The sequence below is a fragment of the Macrobrachium rosenbergii genome, chromosome 41, assembly GCF_040412425.1.
Source record: "Macrobrachium rosenbergii isolate ZJJX-2024 chromosome 41, ASM4041242v1, whole genome shotgun sequence".
In the NCBI taxonomy this organism is placed as follows: domain Eukaryota; kingdom Metazoa; phylum Arthropoda; class Malacostraca; order Decapoda; family Palaemonidae; genus Macrobrachium; species Macrobrachium rosenbergii.
In genome coordinates, this window is record NC_089781.1 from 38,737,579 (window position 1) to 38,750,078 (window position 12,500).

Here is a 12,500-nt window from a genome sequence, read left to right on the forward strand (position 1 = left end):
ATTAATTATAATATTTTTCAGCTGAATAAAAATAGATAAGATTCAACAGTCCTGTTCAAAACAAGTACTAAAATGTTTGCCTTCAGTTATGAAAAAGAATAAGAGAAGAAACAGAAGAAAAAGTCACTTTAGCCATCAAGAACCATGAAGAAACACGAGCGTCTTCCGCAACACGTTCTGAAAAACAGAATCGCACTTGGAACTAGAGCTTATTTCTAAGGTTATTAACCCAGTAAATTGATATTCAGTTTTGAGTAAACGACAGTTTTTCCTTTTGAAAGTGACAACGACTAAATGCCTCCCCCCCCCACCCCATATCAAAATAATATAAATGTTATGGAAAGCTAGAGATGGACAAATAACAGTGGTCTAGATTGATAAGACAAGTATCAGAGACATAAGTGAGTTAGATCTCTACACTCTGGGGACCGTATCAAAGCCTCAAGGCCTGTGCTGATACTACTACTGCTACTACTACTACTATGATGACGATGACGCCTGTTCCTGTTTTGTCATTACGTCGTGACTTGCACCGTGACCCACTAGGTTATAAAATATAGCGGGAGCTTATATCAAGTAAGTGAGCCTAAAAAGTCGCAAAAAGCCAAGGAAATGATCCAATTGTACATCCTTTAAAAAAAGGAAAATATATAAGCAAAAATACTGTACTCACTTCCAGGATTCAGAATTTCTCAAAATACGGTTTAAGGAAGGTAGTTCTTGTTGAAGACTGATTGACTAGTTCATTTATTCAAGTGGCGTCACAGTCGTAGTTCTTGCATGTATATAAGATCATTCAGGCAGAGCAGACACAAATCTTGAAGCAGTCTTATGAGGAAGTTGTTGCGAGTGATTACTCAGAATGAGTAATCACGGATTCAGTCCTCGGTGGATTTCGTATGAATTTTCCCTATCTTTACCTAAATATTGAGAGTCTAATTCTAGTTTTCATTTGAAAGTAAGATCTAGAAGTTTGTTTTTAGCATCCTTCGCTTTTGAAAGCAAAAATTCCACGTTGGATTAAAAGCTAAAGACGTTTATCAAGTTACGGTTAGTATTGTCAGTCTCCACCACCATCATTTGACACCCCTCCCCCCTCATCCCCCAAAAAAGATAGTTTTATGTAGGAAAATAAAATAAAAGAAAAGAAAAGAAAGTTATCAAATTGTCTATCGGTAAAAGAACGAGAGGTAATGTCAGTTAGATGTAACTATAGATCACACACGGACACAATTTAAACGGTCTTCCTTGATGTTGGAGAAATATATCTGATCCATACGTGACCGCCCGTAATATTTCTTCACAATGGTGGGTGTGGTTACTAAAACATCTGAGACAATTTCTCTTCTGTTATTGTTTTCTATTTTGTCTGTGGATACAGAATAATGAAAAGGAAACGACTAGCAAAATTTACTCAGAATCTCCTGAGAGAATGATGATCGTAGGATGATTCTGAAATTGTTTTAAAGCTGCGACAATTAGAATAAGAGTGAGAGATGATAAACGAAATAAATACAAGGCCAAAGATGGGAGAATTCCAGCCAGGTAAGAAATGGAGTTGGCCGTGCGCCATTAATGGGTTGGAAAAAAAAAAGCTTTCCATAAGGGAGAAATTCGTATGTGATAAACGAACATACAGGAGATAAATGCTGTTATTATTTTCGCAAAACATTAAAGGCTTTCAAAAGCAGTTATATCCATGTCTAACTACGAATTAAAAATGGACTGGAGTTTCAGCATTAGGGGGTGAAAGGACTGTGACAACGATATTAAGAAAGAATTACGGTGATATACTTCTGTTAGACTAACCATACAAGAACTAGAAATGTCATGGGAAGGCCCTTCACAAGTAGCATGTTTATGAAAGTCCAGATAAGACTGATCCTGTAGGGCTCATTCTCACATCATTTTGGTTAAGATTCACAAATGTCATCCTACAGTCGAGGTTCAGTCCTTTTATTTTGAATTTTCCCTGTGGCAGCATTGTTGCAGAGACTTCAGTGCCTCTTATGAATGCATTTACAATAAACTCGCCAAAGAAAACATTTCATCTTATCGAAATAGCCACCTTCGTATTTTCTCTCATTAAGAAAACTTACACGAGACTTCAGGCAGATGAGGATTTCTGATGGCGGTTGTAAGATAATTTTGGCTGAAATTCTATGAACAGTCATGCATCAATTACTCATTCCATTCACAAGCTAAAAGCGTTTCTAGAAGTGCTGCACTGTCTTAGCTTTGATTGTTGCGATTGTCAGATCTGTGAAGATTGCAAGTTATCATAATTTTAAGTGTTTAGAAGCTTTCCTTATTTTTTTTTTTTGTGTGTTCACAGATGGAAGAGTGAAAGAACAGGCCAATCTTTCATCTTTTGAGACCTTTAGGGAAAAACATGCATTACCTTTTTTTATGACTTCTCAAACATTTCTCTTAAGTGAAGATAAGCTTCAGCAGAAATATTTAGAAATACTGTAAGTCTCAACTCAGTTCATCAGAGTATCATCTCTGCTTGGTGGAAAAGCTTCATTTATCGTATATTATTCTTTCTGTTATTGTTGTCTCACAAATAAATAAAATTAAATTAACTGGCCATTCAGTTCTTCCTCTTGGACGTGTTCTTCGTTTCAGCTCACCCATTAGTGCACAATTATCAACGACGATAAACTTACCTTAGCCCAAATGCCCTATTATTATGATAATTGCCGCGGCTCAATGCTGCACAAGAAAAAAATGAAACGAAAAAATGGCCATGATTTCTCTTTCACTTGAAAATCCAGAAGGAGAAGTACTGCTGATGGCAGGCTTTTTTTTCAGACAAGATTGCAGAAACAGCAATCTAACTCAGGATAAAAAAAAAAAACATATTTGTGATAGAAAGAGCCAAATAACTGAATGTTATTCAAAGGAACAGATATTGCGCCCTTTCGTTGCCATTTCATTCACTATGATTATTGTAACTAAAAAACATTTTAGAATGATTCAAGCCCTTCTGATAATTCCACCAATCCACTTTTGTTTCGGACAGCTTTTGGTAGAATTGCCAGTCCTTTTTACCAAAAGATTATTGATAATAATTGGTCCGTTGCACAGATGACTATCTCTGGATATCGATGGACTTTATATGAACTCAAGTATATTAAAAAAAAAGTTAAACAAAATAATTCGCGAAATTTGGTGGACCAAGGTATTTTATTTTGTCTTGTGTGTAAGGGTAGGGGGACAGGGGGCGGGGGTGCTGTGCGTTTGAATAGCTTAGGAGGCACTTTAAAGCTTGCGTTGGATTATTATGGTCTTGTTGTGCTGTCATTTTCAAGGTTAAGTCAGGTGACTAATAAGATTCACTTGGGCAATAACTTTATACTTGCATTGAGTGTTGAGTTGACAGTAATGATGATAATGATAATAATAACCACAGTCAGGTACGTGACAGTATAAACAGTTCTAGCGAAGAGATATCGTACTTGTTCATAAAATGTGACTTTCCTCATGGGCGTCTACTGTGCAAACACCTCGCAGGTAAACTAATGATTCTTCTTCTCCCTTCGACAGATCGGATGAGCTGGGCGTTCTCCGGGATCAAATCTGAGTCGGTAAGTCGTCTGTGCTCGACCTTGAGGCAGGTTGCGGAGTACAGCCACGATGACCTGCGTCTGACCAATCATGTGACCTAACCGCACCCGCTATCCGACCTAGAATTCAGTGAACAGAGGAGGGAGAGAAGGAGACCTTGAAAGATTATAAAGTGGACCTAGCAATTATTGACCGGTATGGTGCTGTGACTGGGTTACAGCGTTTCTCGCTTTACATGGCCGACGGTAAATGGTGCTAAACCGATTCGCCGTAATGAGAAACACTGATGACCTCCTGTTCCATCTGAAGCCAAGCAGACAAAGTAGACCGACAGCGAATACAAAACGAGTGAAGGGACCCGCGTAATAGGGGGTGGAAAAGGCAAGGAGATATGGGCTACACCTTAAATACCTTAATGGGTACACGGGTTGTGTTACGCGTTGAGAGTCTATGAATATTGTAATCAGCTTGAAATCTTGAAACGCAAAGTGACTGGGAAACTTTCTCTTGTGCCATATAAATATTACTTCTGGAATTTACTGTTTTACGACGTAGCTCCTTGTATTCCATTTCTTCGCCATTAGGTAAAACACTGATGAAAAAGATAATCACGTGTCGTTCGTTTTCACGTGATGGCGATTAAAGGATTGTCTAGTATGATTCAAAATCAAGACTGATTCGGCTGGCAGCTGAGTATCAACAGAAAACCTTTATATGAAAATATCTGACAGTGCGTAAATGATTTCAAAGCAAACTAATGATTTACGGGATCTGCTATAAAAAAAAAAAAAAACAATAAACTAACACTGGTAAAATACCATGAAGCTTACCGTATCAGTACAACGAAACTCCTTGTACTTAATGTGAAGAGTGTGAAAGACAAAGGAAATTCTGCTGAGACGAAATAACTGTAGAAAAGAATAGAACTGAATTAACTGCCAGACTTACTGCCGTCGAGTGACCTGGTTCAGAGAAAATATTACAGTCAGAAATGAAATAGAAAATAAAGGCTCTAGTTTAAGTGTCTATGCCGGAGGCTGTTTTACTGGTCAGTGTCATTTGCGGTTCTCGGTCTGACTTCGCAAGAGCCTCATCTCAAGGAAAGAATTCTGTTGATGTTAAGACTGAGAACAAAATGATTCTGAATACTACCACTGATTAGTGTCGTAAGTTAGATGATATTCCGATCTAGCTCAATGATTGCCAATATCATTTACTAGTCTTCTTCACCAACGATCTCATAAAAACTCTTGTTATGGTGCTTGACTTTCCGTCCTTCTTTCGTTTCAACTATAATATAAATGTGAAATTCGAAGCGTGACTATGACCTTAGCAAAGTAGAGTGAGCCTAGTGAAGAGAGGTTAGCCCGAGGACACGAGACCACATCTACTGACTTGAATTCTTCGTCCCGCCGGAGACAGACCGACACCATGTACGGAATTGGAGGACCTATAGGAAGTAAGGCCACCATTCCCGCCACAGCAACAGACTAGTTACTGAACTTACAACTTCTGCTATCCCTTCGTTCTTCCTTTCGTTCGCTTGAGAGCTTGTTTGTGCACGTGCTTGCTGTGTATTTATTACTAAATCCTTCTCACCTCTAAGTTATTCTCTGGGTGCACTTGTTCTTTCGTAAAAGCAAAATAAATGATTTTAAGGTTGGTATAAGACTCTAATCTCAGAATTACTTTTCGTTTAAAACGTTACTACGATGACATACGTTTAATACATATAACTTTCAATCTTAAGATCAACTCGAAATTTACTAATATAATTTAGATTAATGGCTAAACAAATCAGTTTTCATCGGGTTACTATAATGAGAAACAACCATTTTATAAGTTTCCTTATGGAGGCTGAAGAGGTAAAAAAAAATAAGTTTGAAAACTGGCAAGATTCCCAAGATTTCTAAATTAAATGACGAGGAAGATGGTCCTTGGGAAGAACATTTAAATCGACAAGTTATAATATGAAAAGTATATTTCATATACACATTAAATATATACAGTGTTTATTCCTCTTGAGTACACGAACGTATGGGAGCTCTATAACAGCGTGCGGGCATTTGTCATCATGGTTGCATTATGTATTCCAGTAAATTTATTTTTGTTTTGTAGGCCAGTCATCGCTTATAATGTTAAACAAACTCCACGGGAGTTCATCAATAAAAATCAGAGTATAACGACTTTGGCAAATATGTCGCTTTCCCCTGTGACAGGCATTTTTAAAAATTTATTTTTTCATCTCAATTTGCATTGAATTCTATGACCATTCGGATAATAAGTTAGCTCTTACAGGTTCGATGAAAAGTATCAATTAGGGCGGGATAATTAAGGGATATTGAATCATGCAAGTCAATGTCATTCATCCTGTTTGGCTTATCGAACCATCTTTATAGCTCTTTCGGGAATCTGCTCAAGATCATTATTTGAAATTTTCTAAACAATTTTAGTCTGAATCCTGTCACAAGAGCTTATCGTCCAACTTATTTCACTTAAATAAGAAGCAAAAAAGCTTTTCAGACTTTTGATTACCTTCTCTCTCCTGGAATACTATGTCTCATTGACTGTTTAGAGGAAACGGACTTCCTTATGCAATGGATCTTGTTGAAAAAATGAAAATATCATGGATGATATCACATTTGAAGCTCTTCCAGTAAATATAGAAACATGGAATTACATGCATATATTGACATAAATAATAAGGAACAAGAGGAAAGTGCACTTGAATTTTACAGGAAATCAAAGACTATAAGAAAACATGCACGTTCATTCAAATTACCTACTTCACGGAGTCTTTTTGCCAATGACCCATCGCAAGTTCCTCATGAATGTCATAATGAAGTCGGCAATTTGAATGAAGGATAACTGACTTCTTGCAATCGGAAGTATATGAACAGCAGTTCATTTGTCTCTCTTGAAAAACTTTCAAAAAGAAAAACTTGAAAGGCTAAGATGACGTTCACCCTTCCTGCATCTGCAAAATTAGCTGAACAACTGAAGCGCTTATGAAATTAATGAGCAACTGACGATGGGTAACTGATAACGAAGACTTGATGAAGTAGGCCATTTCAATGAATGTGCATGTTTGCTTATTTGTCTTTAATCTACTATAAAATTTCAAATGCGCTTTCCTTTTGCTCCTTATTATTTATATCACAGTACATGCATATAATTCCATGTTGCTTTATTCATTGGTGACACAACAAATGAAAGAATTTGATGTGTGAGGATTTCAATATGCTGTCAAATTTCAAACGAGCTTTTCTTGTTATTTGTTGTTAATACATACATGCACTTCTATGCTCATTTTTTAGTTGCATCACGTCAGTTATTTAATATGCATAGAATTCCTTGTAAATAACTTAACAGATTACGTATCACACTCCGGTAGCTTTGCGGAACGTTAATAGAATTTCCAGCAAAGCAGTTTCTCGCCTTCATGTCCAAATAGATCGAGATATTCGAGAAGAAAACGCAAGAGCATATAGAAGACCTCATAATTATATAGTTCAAGATAAATCAGACAGACTAAACGACTTTTAATTATTAAAGTGGTTTTTCCTTTGAGAGAAACAATAACATATTTAGAGTGCAAAGATTATGTCATTGAAATACACGTGATAAAAAAAAGCTAATGACTGAAGACTTTATAGATGGCTTCTCCACGAGAGAAAATACCTCTGGGTTATTATGGGCCGGTCGCCACGCCCTTCTGCATTAGCACGGGTTCTTCTAAGGTCAGACTAGGATCAACTTAGCTACAAATAGAGAAGTAAGAAGAGCCTTAGAGAGCAATACACTCAAGGTCATCGCCTGGTCCACCCCTTTCTTTACACCCGGGCTGAACCGGTCTTATCGCCTTAGGAGTATATTTTTATAAGACTCTCTTGGTGGCAACTTTCTGAGGACACGAGTCATAACCCTGAAATCAGTAGACTTCCGAGCAATAAGTTCAGTAATAATTCTACATAAAAATGATTTCACTGTTATCTACAGACTCGCCCGCTTGATGCTTAAATTCGATTGATGTCTTTATCGTCGTCATTATGCTCATAATCAAAGCTATTTTCTGAGAAAGTCCCGCTATAGATAGAGGAAATTGGGCTTCTGATTCCAGAAACGTAAATTCACACGCACAAAACTTTTCAAGCTTCCTTTCTCTTTCTCTCTTGAGTAAACAAGCACATAGACGGTAGTTTATACTGTGCAGCATAGGCGATATAAGTATATAACATAAATTCATGTTATTAGAGCGCAGTCGTGTTAATGTTATGTAAATATATAATGACAATGTGTTTACATTTTAGCTATTGAAAAACAGATCTAAGGAATAGGTCTAGTTCCTTTTTATTTTTTTCAAATGCCTCTAATGGAATTTTCGTTTTTTATTTTGAAAGTACAGAAGTTTGCCAATGTCTGAAATTTACTTTTGAATTTATCATCACTGGTATAAACGTACGTCTCTCTCTCTCTCTCTCTCTCTCTCTCTCTCTCTCTCTCTCTCTCTCTATATATATATATATATATATATATATATATATATATATATATACACATATACACACATAGACACACATACACACACACACACACACACATATATATATATATATATATATATATATATATATATATATATATATATATTTATATGTATATATATGTGTGTAGATGATCTTAAATAATAGGCATCCAGTTTATCTTAGATTATCGTTCAGTCTTGAAAAGGTCTTTACTTCGTTTTTAGTTAGCAACACTATGAACTATGTATCTTAAAAATGATTGTTTAGGCTTACAAACAGAATTAGCGATTCAAGGGCTAATAAAATGTCTCTGCACGAGCAAATGACGTCCCAAATAGTGTTGAGACGAGGAACTTTAAAAAATGTTTCTAACATTTCAAGTTTTTTGTACCCTTGGTCTCTACAATTATAAACACTTTTCTTCAATTTTTACTTTCAATCCCTGTTCCTTTGGCTTGCATGTTTTTAAGTCTTAACACGAACAGCTCAATAGATGAAAAGATGCTTCTTTCTTCTCATCTTGATCATCAGCTTCTCTATCATTAGTCACTGGATGTTTCTCTTTCAATTCAGACCTCTTGCATATTTCATACTTACTGAAAAATCTTGTTGGTCTAGTCCTGATAATGCTGCCATTATTTCTTAAAATAAGTTTCCTATTTTGATCTTCCGTCCTGTATCACGGTCTGCAATTTTGTATTTTGTCTAGACCGTAGGACATAACTATCTTATTACTCAGCATCATTGTTTCCTCTCAATTCACGCTCCATTGTACTAAAGTTGTTTTTCCTTTTATCAGTTTCTGACTCTTCACCATAAGCGTTTGGCTTGCTACTTCTTTGGCTATTAGATAACCTTTCTCCAGGGCTTCCCACATTAAGGATTTATAAGTTTGTCTTAGAAATTTTTTTTAAAGCAATACCAAACAGTGTTTTCTTGATAATCTTTTATATATATAAAAGACATTTAGCAATTTTAATAAACGTTAATTGATATGGGACGTGAGGAAATGCAATACCATTCATTGATATTTCTGTTTTATATTATCTTGCCAATTCTGTCACTGTGAGGAAGAGAAACCATTTAACAGGCGGCTAAAATTGTTGACCACACTCCTTGCAGATGACCTGTTCCTTACCAGATGCCGTCTGGTTTAGAACAGTTTAACTAGTCTGGCTTGCCTACGATCACCTTGACTAATATTAGGGGTCGATTGACACATTTTTCCGTTGAACGTTTATCTTCCTCTCAGTATCAGAGCTTGTTAATTGGGTTGATTTAATCATTTCTCTCACACCTGTTTAGAGTTGAGTCTAGTGTCATTCGATGCTTAGAGAAATACTATGTACAATGGATGCATTTTTTCCTTATTATATCCAATGACTGGTTATTTGTTATTGATTCTTGATTTGCTAGAGCTGCTCACACTGAGAAACCTTGCAAACCACGTCAAATCAAGGCTAGAAATTTCCTAAATGTTCAATATTTTGATTAAATGCGGCACGAGTCTCAACAAATAGCACGTGTCTTGCCATTAACAGCAGATAGTAAGAAAAACACCATTTTTTGAAAGACCCATTTAATGCTTATTCGGTGCCGAAGTGAACCTCCTTTCTTTTTGCAGGTTACATCCCTTACGTGGTCGTTCCTTGCGAGAGCAACATCGGCGACACGTTGACCTTCATTATAACTCTCAGCCTTGGGCCTATAACCTGTCCATTGGTTCCTTGGCTCTGCTGTCCTTTAGACGTGAGTAGATAGGCCAGTTTAATTGTGGTTCTTCTTAAATTAAGTTGACCTCGTCCCAACAACGGGCTCTTGTTCGTGAGAGCAACTCGTAAACAGGATGTATGGAGGTTCGCGAAGGAAAAGCTCATGTTCACAGTGTTCCTTGCACTATCGCTAGGCTTTTGAAGATAGTCTTGATTGGTCCTCGCAGCCAACCTGAACTATTAAATGTTAACATGTGATGTATATCAGCTGTATAGTTTCTTCCCCCAAAATGATTTTGCTGTTTAATTCACAGTTGCGGGAAAAAACTATTAATTCATCTCCCACGTATTATATTCGCGATAACTGCATATTAAATTCTTTAATATATCACTAATGACTTGAAGTCTTCAGTTCTGTATTTCACGGAGTATGTGTTACACAGAAAATAGTGCACCACTTTGGTATAGTAAGTACATTACGTTGCTCTGCACTTTTTTCGTATAATAAAATTTTTTACTTAAAAGTTCAGTTCATTAACTGCCAAATATCGTGCGGGCACACACAAAAATAGGTATAATAATGTGCATCGTATAAGAGGCTGTCTCAGTTCGACGCCTAAATTGAGTAGATGATATGGAAAACTGATCTGTAATAATTTATCGAAGTTACTTTATGGAAGGCATAAAGAGTGGTGATTAAGTTGGAGTTTGTAATTTATGTCAGCTGGGGACTTTACAGATTTTTTTTGAGTTCTTGTTCTCCATTGTTCTTGACAGCCAAGGACGTAAATGATTCAAATTCTATTCGAGCCGGAGTTTGTGGTAAATATGAGCAAGTCATTTCAAGAAGGAAAGAAACCACACTAGAGAGATGCAAATGCCGAGAGAAAAATGAATAACAGATGGGGGTTAGAATAAAACGTGTAACTGGAAAGATGTGTCCTGAGAAAATGTAATCCTGTGTTGATGTAATATTCTGAAGAGTTGCTGAATGGAGATGACAAGTAAGATGTGAATGTTGACAGTATGGCAAGAGTTTACATAAGTTGTAGAATGCTCGTGGAAATGTTAGTTGCTCAGAGTCCAGAGGTCAACACCAGGCGTCTTAACTCTTCCACATAATACCACAGAAAGGCAAGTGCCCCTGCCAGCATAAAAGTGACTTAATCCAGACCAACCAGCCAACTGTCGAGGATGTAGAGTGCAATTACTATAGAAGACTGGATAATGATAAGGTGATAGTTGTTGACAGGATTACAACCAAGATGTGTTGAGATGGTGATAGCAGAATAGAGTGGACGTAAGGTTTGTTAGTTTGCAGGAAAATATGAAAGGTGACTGAAAAATAAAGGAGAATAACACTACTTAATATTTCTTGGAAGATATATGCTGGATTTTTGAATGACAAAATAAAAGACATATAACAGAACTGACCGAGAAGAGAGATCTGGGTTTCGGGAAGGAACAAAGGATGTAGCAAAAACTTTTCATAGAATCGATCGAGGTTCGCTGTGATGGGTCTTAAGGGTAAATGGTACAGGAGTTAAGAGCGATTGAAACTATTATGATGGAAGTGAAGTTTATGTGAGAGTATGTCATTAAGAGTTTAGTTGGTTCGCTGTAAAAGTAAGTCTCGAATAAGACTGCATTGTATGTACCTCTAAGGCAGCATATCCTATTCACGGATGGAGTGATGAGAGATCCAAAAGATGCAGGTGCAAGTTGGTGAAAAAACAAGTGTGCTATGAACAGTCTGAAGTAGATGTTGATCATGGATGAAACTGTGTTAGCAATGACAGTAATGGGAAGCTGCCGAAACTGGTGCAAGAGTCTAAAAGTGATTGAAAGGATAGACTTGAGACAGGATGTTAGCCACGGCAACCTTACCAGGTTAAAGGTAATACAAGAAAATGGAGCAGTGATCTGTAGAAAAATAGTAAAAGAATGGATGTGGTTAAATTATAAATGAATATCGGAGTGAATGCATACACACACACGTATATGCGTATATATAAATATATATATATATATATATATATATATATATATATATATATATATATATATATATATATATATATATATATATATATATATATATATATATATATATATATATATATATATATATATATATATATATATATATATATATATAATTATATATATATATTAACTAATAGGCAATTGTTCTGTGCAATGCCCTTTTTATTAACTTGGACAAACAGACCACATTATCTCCGAATTCTACACACACACAACCTATAATCGCCTAGCTCACTTTCTATATATATATATTTTTCTATATATATATAAATATTATATATATGCAGCAAGGAAACGAAAGAAAACGCAAAGAGAACGCACGGAAAACGGACATCTGATATATTTATTTATATATATATACACATACATATACATATATAATGTGGACTGTTTGTCCAAGAAAGCTTGTAACTTCTTTTGAATAAAAACTCCATTATCCATTTGAATGAGGTCCTTATATATATATATATATATATATAAATATATATATATATATATATGTAATTCTATATATACATACATATGTATATAGTATATATATATATATATATATATATATATATATATATATATATTTATTTATATATATATACATATATATATATATGTATATATATACATACATATGTATATAGTATATATATAT

The 12,500-nt window shown here is 35.6% G+C and overlaps 1 protein-coding gene across 2 annotated transcripts in view; it reads left to right on the forward strand.

The window, feature by feature from the left end:
• Nucleotides 1-12,500, forward strand: part of LOC136826817 (uncharacterized) — an 89,194-nt gene that overhangs the window by 54,662 nt on the left and 22,032 nt on the right. Inside the window, exons 2-3 of one of the 2 annotated variants that reach the window (XM_067084269.1) lie at nucleotides 3,550-3,590; nucleotides 9,721-9,845. Coding sequence is in view for 1 of the 2 variants with exons in the window: in XM_067084268.1 (XP_066940369.1) it covers nucleotides 5,002-5,029; nucleotides 9,721-9,845 (153 nt within the window). In the remaining variant the exon portion in view is untranslated. Of the gene's footprint in view, nucleotides 1-3,549; nucleotides 3,591-4,849; nucleotides 5,030-9,720; nucleotides 9,846-12,500 lie in introns of those variants that run through there. The other variant, XM_067084268.1, reaches the window with a different exon arrangement.